Source organism: Pteronotus mesoamericanus, unplaced genomic scaffold (genome assembly GCF_021234165.1).
Source record: "Pteronotus mesoamericanus isolate MK-2021 breed Mesoamerican mustached bat unplaced genomic scaffold, CSHL_Meso_final scaffold_167, whole genome shotgun sequence".
Classification (NCBI taxonomy): domain Eukaryota; kingdom Metazoa; phylum Chordata; class Mammalia; order Chiroptera; family Mormoopidae; genus Pteronotus; species Pteronotus mesoamericanus.
The window spans coordinates 21,862,943-21,885,803 of NW_026555308.1; the positions used below are offsets into that span (position 1 = coordinate 21,862,943).

General features: G+C 41.8%; 1 protein-coding gene across 1 annotated transcript in view; it reads right to left on the minus strand.

Annotated features, from left to right (window-relative positions):
- STYXL1 (serine/threonine/tyrosine interacting like 1) overlaps positions 1-22,859 on the minus strand; it is a 61,321-nt gene extending 38,462 nt beyond the window's left edge. Inside the window, exons 1-2 of the mRNA XM_054589756.1 lie at positions 22,624-22,859; positions 11,508-11,611 (exon numbers count right to left, since the gene is read on the minus strand). Coding sequence (XP_054445731.1) covers positions 11,508-11,610 — 103 coding nt within the window. The 5' untranslated portion in view covers position 11,611; positions 22,624-22,859. The remainder of the gene's footprint in view (positions 1-11,507; positions 11,612-22,623) is intronic.
- Between the last annotated feature and the right edge of the window lie 2 nt (positions 22,860-22,861).

Genomic DNA, 22,861 nt, shown 5'->3' on the forward strand with positions numbered 1-22,861 from the left:
AGAATATTACTTGCGAGATTACAAAGACATAGATGACCAACATACAGCAAACGCAGTATAACAGAGGTAGTATGAGTGCTGGCAGACAAGCCGCAGCTTACTATGAACACACAGAAAGGTTGTGTTCTCAAGGCTGGTAAAACTCAAGCACAATTCAGATTAAAAATTCACATATTCAGGGATCTCCATGAACTAGTGGATGGATAAGAGTGCAAATGAATCGCACCTGCCCTGCAATTCATCCTGTGGGGGCACTTTGTATGAAAAAGGGTATATACTGCCAAACTCTTTTGCAGCTTCTCTGGATAGTCACCAAAAGATATAAAAGAATTCAACATAGGATTTTTGGTAATTCTTACTGATAACTGTTATTCATTGCAGTAAAATAAGTTTGATCCTAATAGGAAGTCTCAAACAATAATGACATCCCAGATTCTATTCTGAAATAACCACTTTAAAGTTTGTGTATTTTCTTTTACCTAATGATCTTTTTAAGGCAGGTTGTAGATTGTGGCAGTACAACATGAAAGGGTAGGAAAAGCATTGATATTTCTGCTCAAGATGGCAAAGTAAGTAAAAGCTGTGCTCTCCTCCTCCCACAACTACATCAAAATTACAATTAAATTATAGAACAACCACCCTGAAGACAAGCTGAAAAGAACTCCTCTAAGTAAAGATATAAAGAAGAATCCATATCAAGACTGGTAGGAGAGGTAGAGATGCAAAACAGGGAGGTTCTACACCTAGGTGTGGAGGTTCAGAATCAGAAAGGATACCTCAGCTGTGGAGGTCCCCACTGAGGAGAGGGTCCCAACCCCATAGCGGGCTTCCCAGCTGAAAACACCAGTGCAGGGAAAAGAAGTCCCCACAACAGCTGGCTGTGAAAATTAGCAAGGACTCATTTGGGGTGAGATGGAGGGCTGCTGGGGACTCAGGCATCCTCTTAAAGGGGCCCAGCACAAACTCACTCTCACCAACACTTGCCCTAATCAGGCACAGACAGAAATTCTAACAGCTTCATTGCTCCTTTGTTGAGCCCTCCCACCCAACAGTCTGAAGGTACAGGTGGGCAAATCTAAGTCTCCATCAACATGGCTGATACAGCTCTTGCCCTACCCTGGTGATTCCTTGAGACTTTGTCCCACCCAATTCACACACCTCTTTCAGAGGCTAATCCACACAAATGCTTGGCCTGAGCCCATACTGCAAACTTTTGTAAAATCTCTCAAAGATCCACAATCCCCAAATAAGCAGTGGCTGGCCTTGGACTACTTGCCAAGTAGACCCAAGCCCAGCACTAGTGGCAGCCAGCCATGGTTAACACCATAACTACTCCCAGGCACCTCCAAGAACAGCCAGCTAACAACCACAGATCATTCTATAGTGCTTACCAAGTGGTCCTAAGCCAGACACGGGCAGCAGCTGACTTTGGCCTGAACAAGAGCCACTCCCAAGTGACCCCCGAATCAACACACATGGTGCTTGGCTTCAAACCACATCAGAATACCACTCAACTAGTGCCACAGATCACACACTCGAAGGGTGGACTCAGCATGCACCAGAGCCCCTCTAAAGTAAATCCTGCTCCATGGTGTCAGCTTCTGTACAACAGCTTGTCCACTGTACTCATGGCCAGTTCTCACAGCCAGTCAGCCTGAGGGTCAGACCCATCCACTAACATGCCAACAGAAATCAAGGCTCAACTACAATAAGAAAGCATACACAAGACACAAAAGGGACATCCCAGGAGCACCAAACTCAGGTAAACATGAAGGCCACACCACTGGGCCCCATAGGACAGCTACTACATAGGGCCACTCTGCCTAGACTGGGAGATATAGCAGCTCTACCTAATACACAGAAACAAATACAGGGAGGCAGTCAAAATGAGGAGACACAGAAATATTTTCCAAATGAAAGAGTGGGACAAAACTCCAGAAAAAGAACAAAACAAATGGGACAAGCAATGTACCAGATGCAGAATTCAAAACACTGGATGCTCAATGAACTTAGGGGAAGAATAGGTGATCTCAGAGAGAACTTTGACACAGAGGTAGGAAACATAAGAAAGGAGATAGAAAACATAAAAAATGGACCAAAAATGAAGAATACAATATCTTAAGTGAATACTACATTACAGTGAATCAACAGTCAAGTAGATGAAATAGAGATCACATCTGAGATTTGGAAGACAAAGTAGCAGCAAACAATCAGAACAACAAAAAAAAATCCTTTTTTAAAAAAATGAGGATATTTTAAGGGGCTTCTGGGACAGCATCAAGCCTCACAAAATTTGCATCATAGGGGAATCAGAAGGAGAAGAGAGAGAGCAGGGATTAAAAATCTATTTGAAGAAATGGCTGAAAACTTCCCTAACCTAGCAAAAGAAATAGACATCTAAGTCCAGGAAGACAGAGAATCCCAAACAAGATGGACCCAAAGAGGACCACACCAAGACACATAATTAAAACACCAAAGGTTGAAGATAAAGAGAGAATCTTAAAAATGCAAGAGAAAAGCAGTTAGTTACCTACAAGGGAGCTCCCATAAAACTATCAATTGATTTCTCAACAGAAACGTGGCAGAACAGAGGGAATGGCACAAATTATTCAAAGTGATGAAACACAAGGACCTACATCCAGCAAGGCTATCATTTAGAATTGAAGGAGAGACAAAGAGCTTCCCAGGCAAGAAGAAGCTGAAGAAGTTCATCACCACCAAACCAGTATTACAAGAAATGTTAAAGGGCCTTTTTCAAGAAGAAAAAAATTTTAAAATATGACTAAGAAAACATTGCTAAGAAAAAAATTCTCCCTCACAAAGGTAAACACATCATAAAAGCAGTGGATCAAACAACAATAAAGCTAGTATAAAAGTTAAAAGGCAAAAGTAGGAAGATCATGTGTTATTACAACAGTAAATTAAAGGAAACACAAACACACAAAAGAAGTAAAAAATAATGACAAAAACATAAATATGAAGGGAGTGAATAAAAATGGTAGTGATTTTAGCCCTGGCTGGTGTGGCTCAGTGGATTGAGCTGGTTTTGTTCCTGTTCAGGGCACAGGCCTGGGATGTGGGTTGTTTTTTTTTTTTTATTCTTTTTTCTTTCTTGTTCCCCAGTGGAGGGTGTATGAGAGTCAACCATATATTGATGTTTCTCTTCCTCTCTTTCTCCTTCCTTTCCTTTCTTTCTAAAACTAAATAATCTTTTAAAAAATTTTTTTAAGTGGTAGTGATTTTAGAATGTGTTCTTACTTAAGTGGTCATAAATTTAAAATAGACTGCTATAGATTGGCATATATGAAGCACATGGTAACCACAAACCAAAAATCTGCACGGGACATACTAAAAATAAAGAGAAAGGAATCTACACACAACACTACAGAAAGTCATCAACATACAAGAGAAGAGAGGAAAAGAATAAGTAACTGAGAACTACAAAAACAATCAGAAGACAATGTGGTAATAACTACATACCTACCAATAATTTATTTTTTGTTTTTTTAATTATATTTTATTCATTATGCTATTGCAGTTGTCCTGATTTTTCGCCCTTTATCCTCCTCCATCCAGCACCCCCCTCCACTCCCTCAAGCAACCCCCACACCATTGTTCATGTCCATGGGTCATGAATGTAGGTTCTTTGGCTACTCCATTTCCTATTCTGTACTCTACATCCCCATGGATATTCTGTAACTACCTATTTGTACATCTTAATCCCCTTACCTCTTCACTCATTCTCCCATGCCCTCGTCCCATCTGGCAACCGTCAAAATGCTCTCTGTATCCATGATTCTGTCTCTGTTCTTCTTGTTTGCTTAGTTTGTTATTTAGATTCAATTGTTAATAGATATGTATTTTTGCCATTTTATTGTTCATAGTTTTGATCTCCTTTTTCTTAAATAAGTCACTTTAACATTTCATATAATAATGTTTTGGTGATGATGAACTCCTTTATATTTCTTTTGTCTTTGGGAAGCTCTTTGATTCTAAATGATAGCTTTGCTGGGGAGAGCAATCTTGGTTGTAGGTCCCTGCTTTTCACGACTTTGAATATTTCTTGTCAATCCCTTCTAGCCTGCAAAGTTTCTTTTGAGAATTCAGCTGACAGTCTTGGGAATTCCCCTTTAGACAACCAACTGCTTTTCTCTTGCTGCTTTTAAGATTCTGTCTTTATGTTTAATCTTTGACATTTTAGTTATGCTGTGTCTTGGAGTGGGCCCCTTTACATCCATCTTGTTTGGGACTCTCTGTGTTTCCTGGACTTGCATATCTATTTCCTTCACCAAATTAGGGAAGTTTTCTTTCATTATTTTTTCAAATAGATTTCCAATTTCTTGCTCTTTCTCTTCTTCTGGCACCCTTTTGATGTAAATGTTAGAACACTTGAAGTTAGTTGTCCCAGAGGCTGCTTACATGATCCTCGGGAGTGGTTTTTTTTTTTTTTTTATTCTTTTTTCTTTCTTGTTCCGGTTTATTGTTTTTGCTTCTTTATGTTCTAAACCATTGACTTGATTTTCAGCTTCAACCACTCTACTGTTGTTTCTCTGCAAATTGTTCTTTATTTTAACTAGTGAATGCTTCATTTCTGACTGGATCTTTTTTATGCTGTTGAGGTCCTCACTAAGTTTCTTGAGCATCCTTATAACGAGAGTTTTGAACTCTGCATCCGATAGCTTGCTTATCTCCATTTAGGTTAGCTCTTTTTCTGGAGTTTTGACCACTTCTTTCATTAGGGCCATGTTTCTTTGTCTCCTCATTTTGGCAGCCTCCCTGTGTTTGTTTCTATACATTAGGTAGAGCTGCTTTGATTCCATGTCTTCGTAGTGTGGCCTAATGTAGCAGGTGTCCTGTAGGGTACAGTGGCACGGCCTCCCTTATCATTCAAGCTGGGTACTCACAGTGGACTTTTAGTGTGGGCTGAGTACACCCTCCTCTTGTAGTTGAGCCTCGGTTGCTGTTGGCAGGTCAATGGGAGGGATTCACCCAGGCCAGTCAGCAGCAAGAACTGGGCATGACCACTGACCACCAACCTCCACTCTCCATGGAGGGTCAGCTGTGCAGGAACAGGATGGTGGTGCTCCAGTGTGGTCTGTAGCTGCCCACTGGGTTCACAGGCACTGGGGTTTCCTGGGTGGTGCAAGCCAAGGTCAGTCCCCACCTGTTTTTCCAAAGGCCGCCTGACTGAGCTATAAAGCAATCTGAGATGGCTGCTACTTGTGCTGGGCTCAGAGATTCCCAGGTGAAGCCAAGCTGTGCATCTAGGCTGGCTGCTAATGCCAGTTCTGGGGCCACTTAGCAAAATGTACCAGGGCTGGGGGCTCACTGAGGCTGGCTGTTTGAGAGGATTTAGGAAGTTGTGAAGCATGAGCCAAGACCAGCCATTCATATGGAAAAGCAGCTTGTATAGACCCATAAGCTGGGTGGGGCAGAGTCTCTGTGGATCTCCAGAGCAGGGCATACAGTGTTAGCTGGGTTGATGGAGGCTCAGTTATTGCACCAGACTGCTGGCTCTGTGGCTCTGGGTGGGGAGGGTTCAGAAAAGGGAATGGCCTCTGCTCACCTTGATGCCACACACTTCAGTTCCACCCTTTATGCTGCTGGTGCCTTTCAAGCTGCTATCCTGGTGCTGGAGCGCAAAGGAATGAGTGTGAGTAAGTCTGTGTGGGCTCTTTAAGAGGAACTACTTGGGACTCTAGAAGTTTCTTCCACTGAGTCAATCCCTGCTGGTTTTTGCAGCCAGAAGTTGTGGGGACTTATCTTCCTGGCACTGGAACCCCGGGCTAGGGGGCCTGGTATGGGGCTGGGACTCTCCACTCCCAAGATATCCCTCCCAAATTTTTATCCAACACACATGGATGTGGGACTAGTCCATTCTGAATCTCTACCCCTCCTACCAGTCTGGATGGATGTGGTTTCTTTAATTCTGTAGTTGCCAGACTTTCATTCAACTTGATTTCTGATGGTTCTGAGTGATGGCTGTTCTATATTTTGGTTGTAATTTTGATATGGTTGTACAAGGAGGCAGGCCATTTCTACCTTTGCTGCCATCTTTACCAGAAGCTTTCAATAATTACTTTAAATGTAAATGGATTAAATGCTCCATGTCAAATGAGGGATGGATAAGATGTGATACATATATACCATGGAATATTATTACTTAGTCATAAGACAGAATAAAATATTACCATTTGTGACAACATGGATGTGCCTAAGGATATTAAGCTAAGTAAAATACATCAGACAGAGAAATACAAATACCATAAGATTTCACTTATATGTGAAATCTAAAAATCAAAATAAATAAACAAATAAAACAGAAACAAACTCATAGATACATAGAACAAACCAATGGTTGCCAGATGGGAATGGGGCTCAAGGGCTAAGTGAAAAAGATGAAGGGATTAAGAAGTACAAATTAGCGGTTACAAAATATTCACAAGGGTATAATGTACAGCTTAGGAAATATAGCCAATAATATTGTGATAACTATGTAGGGTATCAGATGGGCGCAAGACTTATCAGGGGGCAAACTTTTCATAAATTTCATAAATGTCTACCACTATATTGTACACTTGAATCCAATATAGTATTTAATGTCAACTGTAATTGAAAATTAAAAAAAAATAGTCCTGGCTGGTGTGGCTCAGTGGAATGAGCACCAGCCTACAAACCAAAGTGTTGTTGGTTCAATTCCCAGTCAGGGTGCATACCTGGGTTGAGGGCCAGGTCCCTAGTAGGGAGCATGCAAGAGGCAACCACACACTGATGTTTCTCTCCCTTTCTTTCTCCTCCCTTTCCTTCTCTCTAAAAATAAATAAAATATTTTTAAAAATTTTTAACTTAACCAAGGTGTGAAATACTTGTACAATGAAAACTACAAAATGTCACTGAAAGTATTTGAAAATAGACAAATAAATGGAAAAACACTCTATGTTCATGTACTTGAAGACTTAATACTGTTAAGATATCAATACTATGTAAAGCAATCTGCAGATTCAATGTGATCCCTATCAAAATCCCAATAACATTTTTGCAGAAATATAAAAAAAAAGTCCTAAATTCATATGGAATCTTAAGGGACCATGAATAGGACAGTCTTTTCAACAAATGATTCTGTGATAACTGGATATACACATACAAAAGAATGAAGTTAGACCCTTATCTAATACCACATACATAACAACTCAAAATGGAGCAAAGACCTAAAAGTATGAAACTTAGAAGAAAACATAAGGAAAAAGCTTCACAACATTGGATTTGGCAAAGATTTCTTGGATATGACATCAAAAGCACAAGCAACAAAAAAAAAGTAGACAAAATGAACTTCATGACAATTAAATCAGAAAATATCCAGAATATATAGAAACCTAAAAATCAACACTGAAAATAAAAAATGATTCAAAATAGGTGAAGGACTTGCACAGACCTTTCTGCAAAGAATATAAGTACATGACAAAATGCCTGACATCAGTAATTGTAAGGAAATGCAAATCAAAACTGTAATGAGCCCTGGCCAGGTAGTTCAGTTGACTGGAGCATCCTCCTGATACGCCAAGCTGGCAGGTTCTATCTCTGGTCAGGGTACATGCAGAAAACAACCAATAAATGCATAACTAACAGGAGCAACAAATTGATGTTTCTCGTTTTCTCTCTCTGAAATCAATAAATAAAAATTTTTTTAAACGATAATAAGATTCCACCTCCCAACCATTAAAATTGTTACTATTTTAAAAAATCCAGAAATTAACAACTGTGACAAGAATGTGGAGAAACTGGAACCCTTGTGCACTGTTGGTGGGAATATAAAATAGTATAGCTGCTATAGAAAACAATATGGCAGTTCTTAAAAAAATAAAAAATAGGATTACCATATGATCTAGCAGTTTCATTTTGAGGCATATACCCAAAAGAAATAAAAGCAGGATCTCAAAGAGATATTTGTACACCCATGTTCACAGATGCATTTTCATAATAGCCAAAATGTGGAAGGCATTCTGAATGTCCATTGATGGATAAATGGATAAGCAAAATGTGACATACAATGGAATATTACTCAGCCTTAAAAAGGAAGGAAATTCTGCAATATGCTACAACATGGATGAAACTTGAGGACATTGTGATACTAAGTGAAATAAGCCAGTCACAAAATGACAAAAACTGTATGATTCCACTTATATGAGCTACCTAGAATAGTCAAAAGCACAGAGACAGAAAGGAGAATAGAGGCAGCTAGAACATTAGGGGTGGGGGAATGGGGAGTTGTTTAATAGGTATAGAGTTTCAGTTTTACAGTTTACAAGATGAAAAGAGTTATGGAGATGGATGATGGTGCACAACATCAAGAATGTACTTAAAAACACTTAACTGTAGATTTTAAAATGTTTAAGATGGTCCTGGCAGGGTAGCTTGGTTGGTTAGAGCATCATCCTGATATGCCAAGATTGTGGGTTCAATTCCTGGTCAGAGCACATGCAAGAAGCAACCAATGAATGCATAAATATGTGGAACAACAAATCAATGCTTCTCTCTCTAAAATCAATAAATTAAAAAATTAAATTTAGCCCAACTGCATATTGATGTTTCTCTCCCACTCTTTCTCCCTCCCTCCCCTTTTTTAAAATAAATAAATAAAATATTTTTTAAAAAGAAATAAAAAATTATATTTAAAAAAATAGTTAAGATGAACCTTAACAGACATCTCTCCCACGAAGACATACAAATGGGCAATAGACATATAAAAATATATTCAACTTCACTAGCTACTAGGGAAATGCAAATGAGAACTACAATGAGATACCACCTCAAATTGTTAGAATGGCCATTATCAACAACACGGGTAATAACAAGTGTTGGAGAGGCTGCAGAGAAAAAGGAACCCTCATTCGCTGCTGGTAGGAATATAGATTGGTATAGCCACTATGGAAAACAGTATGGTGGTTCCTCAAAACATTAAGAATACAGTTACAATATGATCCAGCAATCTCTCTTCTACATACAAAACTCAAAAACATGCAAGTACAAAGATATATGCACCTGTGTTCATTGCAGCATTATTCACCATGGCCAAGACTTGGACAACCAAAGTGTCTTTCAGTAGAGGATTAAATAAAGAAGATGTGGTACACATATACAATGGATGCTACTCAGCCATAAGATGAAATACTGCCATTTGCAACAACATGGATGGATCTTGAGAATATTATGCTAAGCGGAGTGTCAGAAAAAGCTAAGAACCATATGATTTCACTCATATGTGGGATATAAACTGAAACTCATAGACACAGACAGACAACAGCATGGTGGTTACAGAGGGAAGAGGTAGAGGGGGTATTAAAGGATAAAGGGACCAAATATATAGTAACTCTGTAAAACAATCTGACTTTGGGTGGTGGGAACACAATGCACTATACAGATCAAGTATCATAAACATGTACACCTGAAATATGACATAGACATATGACCGTATGAATCAATGTTACCCCAATAAATTTAATCACAAATGGTTAAGTTGGTAAATTTTATGTGTATTTTATTGCAATTTTTTTTACATTCATAAGAACACTTTTCTTTGTTATATCTCCATTGATAGAATTTCTAATTGTGAAAAATAAACATCATAAAAACATACAAACTAAATTGTAAATACAGTACTTTCTCTGTAAGCAAATGAAAAATCTTATCAATATTGCAATTTTTTTAATTGGGGGAAAAAACATAACACAAATTCATACCAATTAGATTGCAAAAATGTCAAAGGCTGACAAAACCAGGTATTAGTAGGTATGTTTCTTACACTGATGATAGGGATGTAAACTGATCAATATTTATGGAGGGCAATTTGGCAATAATGTAGTGAAGCTGAATTTGCAACTTGGCAATTCCATTTCTATGTGGGGATCCCAAAGAAACTATTGCACATGAATAAGGAGGGATGCACAAAGATGTTCACTGCAGCACTATACATTAGAGCCACACAATACAAGCTCCACATTGCAATCAATTAGAAATAGATCTATATCCCAACTGAGGCGGAGGTCGGACTCTGTTCTGCAGAGTACTCTCCGGGTCGTTGCAGATGGGGAAATAAAATAAGTTGTCCCAGACACTTTTCTCTCAATCTACCAGGGAAAGGGGTGGGACCTTCCTCTAGTGGAGAAGGCTCTGAGCCCCTGTGTCCAATGATTTTACTGAAAGGGTTATCAATGGGGGCTAGGTATTTAGGAATGTTCAGGTGATCTTATTACATCAGTATGTGAATGTTTACAGAGAATAGATGATGTTTTGAAGAAAACAAACGGCAGGAACACACCGATTTACATGGGTCCGAAACAGGAGGAGTAAACATAAGAGTGTAAACATAAGAGTGCCAAAGGGTTTAGTGTCAGGGTCTGCGAATAGTGTAAACTTCCTTCCCAGCATAAGCTGGTTATCATAGCTTTTGAGGGAAAAACAAAGCATGCTTCAAAGAGTGTGGTTTACTGCTAGGCCTGATTTCCCCTGGGAACCACTGGATCCAGTTTAGGGCTGTCTCCAGTATTGTTTCAAGCCTGAGCCAGGCTGGGGAATCAGAGCCATCAAGAGATAAGGAGACTTCTTTCACATAGAATGAGGACCCCAGCCATGTCAAAGCAGAGGGGTGAGGGTCTTTTGCCCTTTCTCTATGTCCCCCAAGTCCTTCCCTGATGCTCATACAGCTGCTCCTGTTTTAGGTTGCCTCTGCCATCAAGGGGTCTTACCCATCATTGACTAACCAGCTATCATTCAGGACCAAGCAGGGTGATGTGAGTGAGGCAGGGGCTGCGTCCCTGCCAGGGGGACAGGTTTTGCCTTCTCAGTGGCCTATTTTCCCAAGGCCTCCTTACTTAGCTCCAGTCTTGGGGCCCTCTCACCTGTCAGCGGGGCTACAGTTCCTGAAACCAGACGGGATGTTTCCCAACACCCAACTAACAATCAAGATAAATTAGATCTTCAAATTTAGACACAGGAGAAATATTTCAAAAATATAATTTTAAGCAAAAAAAAAGCATATTGTATAATGATTGTACATTATAGTACAATTTGTGTAAATGTTTAAACCACACATTATTTTGAGATGCCTGAATATGCAGTAAAAATGTAAAAATATAGAAGCAGTTATCTTTGGGGAAGGAAAGAAATGAGATCAGGATGGAGTATAAAAGAGGAGTACATCTGTGGGAGTAATATTTATGTTAAATCTGAGTGGTGAGTACATGGGTTTTTATTAGTATTACCATATATTTGTTAGATGTTTGATATATTTTACTAAAACAAGAAGACTCAGAACACGAGTTTTCCAGGAACTTGTAGATTTAATCTGGGATGATTTCCAAGTTACATAAATGAGTAGCAGCATTTTAAGCTATGCCCAATAAGTCTAACAGATTTCTAAAATTATTTATTCCCCTATCCCCAAAAGTTTGTTGATTCATCAAAAATAATGTTTGAAAGATGCTATCTATAAATTGTTAAAAAGTACTTACCCAATAAACAAAGATAGTTGGATTCAGTCAATCTGGATAGTTTTGTGACCTGATTCAAGATGTTGTAAAGTTCTGTTGGTTCACATAAAACCAACCTGGCCATCCTATTGGGAAGAAGCAATGATGTAAAGCTTCATTTTATTTTAAATGAGTGGTCAAAAAGTAAGATATTGAATTAAATTCTTCCTTAATACAACTTCAAGAAAAGATGAAAGTGACCATGAATGTGATCAGGAAAGTTTCAAAATTTTATAGTGAAATGCGTATAGAAAATATTGAACACAACATATAAAGCATGTAACAAGTAGGCTGTAAAATAGTTTCCAATTCATTTGTTCTTTTATCATATAGTTACTGAGCACCTATTACATGCCGGACACTACAAATACGTATGGTAAACGACCTTCATGAAGGCTACAGTCTAGTGTAGAATGCAGACATTGGACAAAAAATACAAGTAGGAAAAGCACTATAAGAAAGTCAGCATCCCATGTATAAAGTAGAGCTAATGAGAGGGCTTAACCTAGCTGGGGGGATCAAGGGGGGGCTGTCTGAGATGTGACTGCTAAGCTAAGGCAGGAGGCTAGGCAATACTTAGCCAGGTGGAGGAGGGAGAGAGGGTGAAAAAGAAGGCAAGAACATTCAGTACCTTAGAGAGTTCAAGACCCTGATATGGCAAGAGCAGGGAGAGAGTGGTAAGTGAAGACCCTGAGGAGTCTTATAAGGATTATGAAGGTCAGTGTTGCATGGAGAATTGCTTAGGTGCTTTAACAGAACTGCCGGCCAACTTGGGCTCTGGCTCCTAACTGCAGAGCTGCACTTGAGACACTGGTTCCTGAGCATGACTGTCTCTGGTGCTCCAAGGACACTGAAGGGGATGTGCTGTGCTTGTGCAGGAGCTCCCTGCTGGGAAGTCTCCTTTTAGCAGGGGTCGGGGCTGTAAGGAACTACCCAGCACCAGCAGGGGACAGGTGAAGTTGATGAGTCCAGAGGTAGGTAATCTTGATCAAAAACAGTTAGGGCCCACTTCAGAGTTGTCAGTATGATGCTCCAGGGAAAGGCCAAACCCTCACATGGGCCCCTGCATCATTTCTCACCTCCTCAAGGACTTTCGTTCTTAGCTTCCCCTCCATCAATTTCAGTCTCTACATGCATCATTCCTGCCAACACACCAATATCCTTCGTACCTGTATTTGTTCTCCTTTACAGCAAGACGTCTCAAAAGGGTGGTGTTGACTCACTGATCCCACTTCCTCATCTCCAAACTGCCTAGGTCCTAATTCCAGCTGTGCCACTTACTGTGGGCTGCCTTATAGGGCATAGTTAGCCTCCCTGTGCCTCAGTTTACACCTCTGTAAAATGGGGGTAATATTACCATTATCACTTCTATAAAATGAGCAGAATAGTACTTAATGGTTGTGTGTGGGTTAATAAAATTGATGTGGGAATTCAAGAGACAAAAAATTTTTAGTTTTTAAGTTATAGTTAATAGGCTCAGTAATTAAAGCATGTAAAAAGCTATTGTTTCAGGAACTGAAGGTATGACCCACCCTGACTCCTGGAGACAAGCAATTCAACCTTTGTGTCCTGGGAGGACTGCAAGGAATCAAGGTGGTATCTGAGCCATTGTGCTCCAGGAAGAGAGGGAGAAAGGTCAACAGGTGAAAGGATGCTAGGAAAATTGCCTGACTGCAGCTTTTATCTGATTAGCCTTTTCTCTGAATTCCAAACTCCTTACCAACTTTTTTCCTGAATTCTAAACCCCTTACCTACACTTTTCTTCTCCTTATAAAAAGGGTAGGTTTGAAATGAAATACAAGACATTCACTTAGGGTACATAACCTCCCATCTTCTCAGATCACCAGCATATTTATTCATATGCCATAAAGATTTAATACCTGTCTCTACTTATTGACTCTGATGGTGACAGGCAGCACAAACGCTGACTTTTCCAGTTTCAAAATTACATGCACAGCATTCTGAGCAGGGAGGAAATAAATGTTCAGTAAGCATTCGCTATTGGTACAAGCTTCTTCCGTAGAGCTTCTAACCCTATCAACCTACAGAAACTGCTTTTATTAAGGTCATTAACAGTGTCTATCTTGTCTAACTCATTAGTCACTTCTCTCTGTGCTCAAACAATGGAGTTCCTTACTTGCATCTAACCCAGCTGAACAGTCTTCCTTCTCCATCACTCTCCACTTTCAGAACTGCTCCCCACAAACACATACACTATCTAGGCTTCCCTCCCACCTCTTAGACTGTTCCTACTGTCTTTTTTGCAGGAGGCTCTCTCTTCACATAAGAATACTCTTGGGCATAGTTATCTTTCTTCTTTATATTCTCACTTTAGGACAGGGCTTCTCAATCGCAGCAGACCGACATTTGGGGCCAGATAATCCTCTGTTGTGGGGGCTGACCCCCACATTGAAGAACGTTTAGAGGCATCCCTGGCCTCCATCCAGTGGTTGCCAGCAGCAAACCTCCCCCAATCCAGCTGTAACAACCAAAAAAGTTTCCAGATGTTGCCAAATGTCCCCTGGAAGAAGAGATACCAAAAGCCCATTCATAGGATTACTGCCACCATTTTTCGTCTTTTTCAACTGCCACTTTTTCTTCTTTTGAATTTGAACTCTGGAGTTAGTTACTGTTTGGGGAGTTAAGGGGTTTCTTTTTTGTTTGTTTCTTTTTCTTCTCTTTTGTAATCTTTTTGCTTTGTGTTAGGATGCTCTGATCTGACATTTGACGTGAACACAAAGTACTAGATGCTCATTGACTTCTGTCAAATAGGATGGGGAAAATATAACAGTTCTTGGTAAAGTCCATTATAAAAATGGTTTGGTTTTTTTATTTCAAGAGAATCTTTTTTTCCAATGTATGCTTTTCCCCTTTTTGCCCAGTTTCCTTATCACTCGCTGTAGGTGACTTACTTTACATTTATGCAGACTATGTTTCAAGTCTTTTTCATTTAGTAAACTGAAGATTATTGCTTAATAAAAAAATGCAACTTGAGAACTGTCACTCTAAAATCTAGAGTTTAGGTGATTTATTTTACCCCTTGTATCCCAATGAGTCCCAAACTGTACCCCTACATGACCTCTTCACTAAGCTATAGGCTCCACTCAGATGTCTAATTGGCATCTCAAATATAACATAGCTAGTAGAGGACTTTCAATTCACACATGCCCACACCTCCACTCATGTTTATGTTTTAGTCTTCTCAGTCTCAATAAACAGCACCATTAGGCACCTAGTTACACAAGTCTCCATTCCCTGTTTCACTCTGCCCCTCACATCCAATGTATTAGCTCTATGACCTAAATATATTCCAAATCCATCTACTTCTCTCCATCTCAAGGGCAAACATTCTAGACCAAGATATTATCATCTCTTTCCTGAAGATGCAGTTCTTTCCAGCTGGACTTCTTGCTTTCTCCCAACAGTCTAACCTTCACAGGTCTGTAAGGGTGGTATTTTCAAAACACTAAGTTTCTTTGTCTTCACTTCACTTGTCATTATCTGATATTATCACTCATTTGTTTGCTGGCTTTATCACCAGTCTCTTCCCACTGGAATGTATGGCTCATTAGGACAGGGACCTTGCCCTTCTTGTTCACTGCTGTATTGTCACTCAGTGTCCAGGATTTCTGGTACACAGTAGTGCCAAGAAGCATGGGTTGAATGAATAAATTAGTCACCATTCCTGCCTTCACCAATGGGGCCAACCATCTTGACCTGATGCCATACGTATAGATGCCACACGTAGATTTCTCCTTCCAACCTCCCCATTCCCGCCCCCAGTCAGGTCCTATGCCTCTGAAAGCCCTGCTCGGAGGCCATTTGAGAGGTGGTGAGTGTAGGGGAGAGAGGATGGATTTTAGGTCTAGTTCCACAAGTGTGTTAAGCCAACCTAAAAGCTGGCTCCTAACCTTTCTGGCCTATTGCTCAAACCCCACCCTCAAGCCCCAACCTACTTTTCCCCATTAAAACCTCCATCGCTTCATTCACCAAGGGATTGTCTCTGGGAATCCAGGTAAAAACCCAGCCCCAGGGATCAACTTCGCAAGACTTCCTTCCTTCCCAAAGGCAGCACTTTCCCTGGTCAGGAAAGAACTGCCTCTCATGTACTGGTAAAGTGTAGAAGGGATGAAAGCAGACCCTGAACATCACAGCACAGTTCTAAGAGATACAGTCCCATGAGCTCAGATCAGGGGCACTACTAGCCTAGGTGGGTGGAGGACTGAGCACTAACATCCCTTTCAGCACTACTCTGAACTCTGCAGGGTTTAAGATGTTCTGGCTTCATGGTTTGAGCCCTAAGAATATTTTGATATTGCACTTTTACATAAAACCATTACACTACTTTTGAGTTTTTTGCCAAAGTATTTTCCCTAATGAGTTCCATTAAGGCAATTTGATTCTCTAATTGCTTTTCCATATTTCAGACTTAACTAATTCCAATTTTTTCACTTTGCATTTTGTTTAACCAAGATTGTTTCCCAAGATCAAGTCTTTTTTCTGTGAATTTTACAATAAAGGTTTGATTCCTCAATTAGATTTTATCAAATATGATTTCTGCCACTGTGAATTTCATTTGTACTGATTATTTCTAACAAGTCTTGTTTTCCAGGTGACCTGTTCAAAACAGTGGAGTCAAATGGCAAGTTTAAGATATTTCCCTTTGCACTCTTTCAGCGCAGCACAGCTTTTCCTTAACAGACTTTCAGGGTGGTTACTGTTCTTTCAGAGTTAATGGAGCAGGCAGGTGGGAAGGAAGGTCTGAGGGAGCACCTTCTGGGGGTCTGGTTTGAGGGGGTGAGAGAGAGAGACTGAACTTCCCATTAATTGGCCCATTTGGGAAAGCCATACAGCTTTCTAGGTGGCAAGCAAAGCCACCTACTCTCTCTTGCAGGGGAGCAATGTACTAGCACAGGTCTTGTCCCTACACTGACATCCCCCAGGAGGAAGGTTCTTCACCCTTCCTGTGAGGACCTGAACTGTAAACCAGGTGGCTTGTGTATGGCCTCTCTTCCAGTCAGCCCAGAGCAGTCCTGCAGCTGGGCTGGCAAGCTCAGCCCAGTGAGGGCATGTGTCTAAGAGGAAAGCAGCCTATTGAGAACAGGTTGCCATAGCCTGAGATTACAGGGGAAACTGGCTGGACCCAAGCTTGGGGCCTTCCAGGGCATTCTGACTGATGGCATCACTGTCAGAGGCTGGGCCTGACCCCAGGTTTCTCACAGGAGTTTCAGGATACTGAGAGCTTGGTCTAACACTCACCCCCAATCAGTCCGGGTGGATGCAATCGATGGGTATTTGCTTCTGGTGAAAAAGAAGTATTACTCAATGCTCCCCAAGCAGCAAGACCATCAACTTCACTTTAAGCTCCTGACTCAGGCTGAGCAGGGACCAGAGGACCACACAGATATGTGTCAGGGTCCACAGACAACCCCACTACCTACTGGTTCTCTATGTAAAGCGAAGGCTGTGTCAAGATGGTTCAAGGTTTAAATACAGTGACGGGTTATCAATGCCCTCATCTACAAACTAGGCAGTAATGCACACTGGAAGAGCTGTAGGAATGTTACATTGAGATAACAGATATAAACTGCTCCACACTGGGCCTGGCATACAGCAGCTTAAGAAGAAAAAAAAAAAAAAAAGAGTTCCTTTATTCCTATCCTATCTTTATTCCTACCCTCTTTCTTTTCAGTTTCATCTAGGAGCCTGTGATGGCTACAAGTCCAAGGGACAAAAAGCACCATTCAAAGAATCTCAGGCCAAAGACCACAGCAGGATCTGGCCAAGGTTATAAACAGTGAAGGGCAGAGGATGTTAGCTTGAGGGTCTTTCCTTGATTCCAGCCTGATACTTTCTTGTGGCCTGAACCTTGAAAGCAAGAGGTCACAGTCCTGGCCACAGTACCCCAGAGCTTCAGAGGCTGCAGAAGTGTTTCTGAAAACTCTCAGTTCAAAGGGGCACCAGGTCCTATTGTTAGTGATTGCCAGTATCTCTATATTTTAGAAGTAGCAAGTATGGGCCTGAGGCATAGACTCAGCTGCTCATATCCCTGTCCCTTGTCTTCTATCTTACCTTCACTTCCATGTCCCCAAACCTAGGCCCTCTGCATCCAAGATGTACCTCCTGGTCCTGTGAGGTCAACAGGCCTACCAATGCAGTAAGTCAGCTGTAGGAGATAAGTGCTGCTGAACTGCAACAGTCTCACAAAGGCCATGGACACATCTGGTCTTACCTCCTCCAACTCTGCCTCCAGCACCTGCTTTTCCTTTGCTCCTTAGGCCCCACCTTCTGCTCCTCTCATATGGGTCATTGGCACTGACTAGGCTCTGGACTCAGCTTTGCTCTCACTTCCCTGACCTCTGACTGGTCTAGAGGATTGAAGGTTCTGCTCCCGGCTTAGATCTGCCACTATCTGTGGCTCTCAGCTCTTGGGAGCTCTTTGCCAGCAGCTACCTGCTGTCTCTGCTCTCTCATAGTTGTTCTGGAACGCATCTTTGAGGGCCAAATTCTTTTGACTTTAAGCAGGTATGGGCCTCAAATAAAAGTTAAAGCTATTTACCTAAATATTGTGCTGTTTTAAAATGTATGTCCCAATTTTCCAATACCCTAGAGCATCTAGAGAAAAATAAATTCTCATGCAAGGTGAAACGATTATCACTTTCCTGTTTTACCTGTTTTTAAATCTGAGAGTTTTAAAATATTTCACTAGAGGTACAATTTTAGGGTTGGAGAGGAGGTAGGTTATTATACAATATGTGTGTCTAAAAGCAAAAATCTGATAGCTCATGATCATTGTCTAAGCCTAAGGTACAAAATGGTCAGTATATGTGGATGTGTGTGGCTTGTGTATTTGTGGGGATAGGGCAAGGTGGGTGTCGATAAATTTGCATATTGTATATAAAAATATACAATGAAGAACAGGCAAAATAAATCTATGGTGATAGAAATCAGGAAGTAGCTGTCTTGGGGGAGTGATGAAAAGAAGCATAAGGGAACTTTCTGGAATGAAAACATTCTATAGCTTATTTGGAGTGGAGGTTACAAGGGTATAAATTGTCCAAATCAACCAATGGAACACTTAAGATTTTTTATCGCATGTAAACTATATGGCAATAAAAAATGAAAATAAATCCCCTGCATGGATCCATGTGTTTATGTATTCAAAGATGTGAATAGACAGGAGTGTATATGGATGTGAATCTGTGCGTGTAGCCCCTACTTGTATGTCCATGACCTTGGTATGGGACCAAGGCGTATGAAACCATGAGGACTCGAGCACACAGGAAGTCCTCACTACGGAACTTCAGCTTGGCCCCACAGCCACCAGCTTATCCTTTCATCATCATCATTCATTTGCCCAGCATTTCCCCAAGGCCTACAACTCTTATCTCAACCTCCTCACCCTCTTTGGGTCCCCGTGAAGCAACTTCTCTATAATTTTTTAGTTCCTACTAGGAAGGTTAAGGTCACTAGGCATGAAAGACCGTCCTCCAGCAACTGCTCCCTGGCTCCTTTTCAGGCTCTCCCCCAGAGTCAGGGGGATAAGCGTTGTCTGACCTCATCCTCTCCTACCTAATCCTTCCTCCTTCCCCTCTCCCCATAGCTCCCTCTTTTCAACATCTCAAAGCTCACGCCCTCCATTAGCATCCTTCTTTCTTTCTTCAAACATTCACAAGTCTCAGCTTTCTTGAAACAATTCATGAAACCGAGAGAAAACCTCTAGAATGACTTGCCTTGTGCCCTCTGAAGCTTGTGCAGGCACAGAAGTTGATTCTGGGCCCCCAGCTGGAAAAGTATGAGGTTGTTACCAAAACAAAGAGAGGCCGTTCCATTTGGAATTGTCTGCATCCCCAGAATTTGTTAAGGCAAAAGATACGTTTGTCCTATAGACCAGATGCAGGCTAGGCAGGAGAGAGGGCCTACTAGAAGCTATCTTAAATGGACTCTGCCCAAGAGGGGCTACCTGGAGGGACAAGGGACCAATTGCAGGTAGTGGGGGATTCCAGAAACCAGGAACTGAAGAAGCAACTGAAAACAGCAAGTGTAACCACTAGGTCAGGAGAACTGCAGCTAAGAACCAAAAAAAATTGCATGGAGAAAAGTCAGCTAAACTCTCATTGAGCTCAGAAAACAGTAATGTAGATGACAAAGAGACCTTTCCTGCCCTTATCTCTACTCTTACAACCCCCTCCATTAATACTGATGGCTCTGAAGCTTCAATCTGCATGGTGTGGGGGTGGAGGGGAGATGAAAAAGCAAGATGGAAAAATACAAAAGTCAACCACTCTCCTCTTCAAAAGTGGGAGCCTAACTAAAGCTCAAGAAGGAGAGTCACTTTAACTTTGAATTAAATTCAGAGCCTTGACTATTAATGTGAACTGTACATTTAGGCTATTGCAGTAAGTCTGTCAAGCACGGAAACTATCCTGGTAACTAGATATAATCCAGGGCAAGCAAAGACTTCTAGAAAGAGTGGGGATGAAGACATAAAGTTGTTTTATAACCGCACTAGGTTTCTTGAATACAGCCCTGCATGCAGCAGTTACACATGGAAAACAAAGCACAGCACCTGGCACAGAGTCATTGTTTGATACAGCAGCTGGTAGAGACTGTTATGAACAATCTTGGGATTTAAAGGGAAGCAGATAGGAACTGAATATAAGGACAGCTTTGCTGTTGTTTGGGATGGCCCCAGTAAAGGACTTGGCAGATAGAGTTGTCGTGGAGATGCTGGCAGGGCTACTTGGCTTCTCTTTCATGGACTCAACTTTCCTTTCTATAGATGACTTCAGGCCTGGCTTTTCTCCTGAATTTCAATCCCACATTTCTTTTTGAAAGTTTAATTCCCCATTTGTCCACTGATATTTCTATACGGACAACTCACAATCACTTCCAATTCAATCTATCTAAAATGAAGCACTTTATTTTTTTCCCTCTAGCCAGCTCTCCTTCCACACATCCTCAGAATTCCGTTTCTGTACATATATACTTCTTTCAAACTGATTTTCCACATCCCTTTCACTCATTTCTTAAACCCAGATGGGAATAAACTCTAGATTCTTCCCATGAGACTGTTCCCTCTTTTGGCCCCACACTCTCCATGTCTATGAACACCATTATCGTTCAGATCTTTATCATCTCATAAGGTAACCTCCTACACAATCCCCCTGCCCCCATTTTTCCTTCGGAATCCTTAGCATGTCCAGGTCGGTCTAACCTTCTTCAGTTCTGATGGCAGAATAAAAAGCCTTTGATCCCAAGGCTTTGCTTCCCAAGGAATAAAACACAAACTCAGCTAGCTAACATTCATAGGTCCTGCACAATCCGGTTTCTCCAACTTGCTTTTTCCAGATTTATCTAAAAACATTCAACTCTCTCCCAATTCAAAGTGTCACTCTCTGCCTGGTCAGTGCTGGACAATAAAGACGGAGAGATGAAAGACATACCTGACCTCAAGGTACTCAAAGTTCTAGTGGTAAGGAGAGGTAAGTAATTAACCATAGTACATGGTCAGTGGCAGGATAAAGAACACTGGTCCTCCTCATGTCCCCATTTCATCAGAAATTATCTATTCACTGTCCCCTAAATATAGGCCTAGGCTTTTTTTACTTCCAGGTTTTTCTTTGAGCTCTTTCCTTCTTCTTTTTTTTTTAAGATTTGTTTATTTTTAGGCAGAGAGGAAGGGAGGGAGAAAGTGGGAGAGAAACATCCACGTGTGGTTGCCTCTCATAGCACCCTCGCCTGGGTACCTGGCCTGCAACCCACACATGTGCCCTGACTGGGAATCTAACTAGTGGGCCTTTGGTCCACAGGCCTGCGCTCAATCCTGTACTGAGCCACACCAGCCAGGGCTCTTTTCTTCTTTAAACACTTTCCATTGGTAAAGGCCCAGCTCCTAGCACCCCTCCTTTGAGAATGTCAATGCCCAAGGATCTCTTCCTCCTCTGGAGTTGAATGGTCTTTCTCTTCCTATATGTCTCTCCGCTTAGACATTTCATCCTACAGTCTTATCTCACAGGGCACCCACTCACACCCCAAATCTAAGTTAGATACACCTCCTCTCTGTTCCCACAGTACCTAATAATTCTCCTACTGTTGCCCACATCAATTTACCTCTTTCCCACTAGATTCTGAGTGTCTTGAAGGCAGAAAATGCGAGGGTCTTGTTCACAGTTGAACATCCAGCTCCAAGACTGGGCTGGCACATCTTAGCAGCTCAATAAACAAGTGGAAGAGAGGGAGAAAGTAGTAAGCCAGTCACCATGCACTCCCTTGTCTTTAGCACTCATGGTAACTGTTCTTCTCACTCTTACTTTACAAACTAACCACCGCTTCCAGGAAGGCTTAGTCATAAATTCCCCACTGGGATTGTGCATTTCTCTCCCAAGCAACAAACTGCAACATCTCTATCTGCCCCACTTGACTCAACTTTTAGAGGGTAAGGTTTCTCCGTATGCCCAAATAAATAGCGCGGGGTAGGGGTGGGGGAGCTTACGTTTTAATTTATAAAACTTAAATTATCAACTCTTTTTGAGCAGGAACTATATCTCTACTTTCTGTCTAAGTGAACTCTGAATAAAGCCCCTTAACCGCGGCCAGTTTCTTCATCCCTAAAGCAAAAACAATGTGGCCATGTTTCACAGCAGTGCTGGGCAGACCTGAGAGGTAGGGACTGGCTGACCACGTAAGTTACCTAGATACCGGTTTCTTCCTAACACAGGGCTGTTGTCCTGTAAAGCTCATTGAACAGTGAGTGCCTACCGCTAAGTCAGTGCTCAGAGTCACCCCTTCTCAGATGTGGTGTCTCAGTAGTGGGACCTCGAGGGACGGCAGCTGGGCGGTACGTGCGCGTGAGAAGGAGGGTGCATGGAGTGCTGGATTAGAGACCCCATCCTCCCACCCCACCCACGGGACCCTCAACCTCTCTTCCCCTCACCCCTTTCCTTTCCAGGGCTTTCCAGAGCTTTCCAGAGCTCGGAGCCCCCTCCTGCTACCGGGGGCAGGAGAGGTGTTTGGCTGGTTAGGGGGCTCAGACCGCACCCAGGCCGCTGGGCCTGCTGCGCGATCTCCCAGTCAGAGCTTATGTCTGAAGCCCCACCTGGAAAAAGGTTCCTCTAAAGCTCTTCCATCCTAAACCTCGTCCTCTTCCACCTCTTGGGACAAGGGCTCTCCCTCCCACTCCGACAGCGTTTCCCCACCGGCTGGACGAAATTTGAGGCACGCTAACAGCGAGCCCTCAGACGAAGATCCCACCAAACCAGGAGCGTCGCTCCGCCTTCCTTCTCGACAGCCGGAGCGGGCCGCGACACCGCGAGATCTGGGAGGTGGGGCGGGAC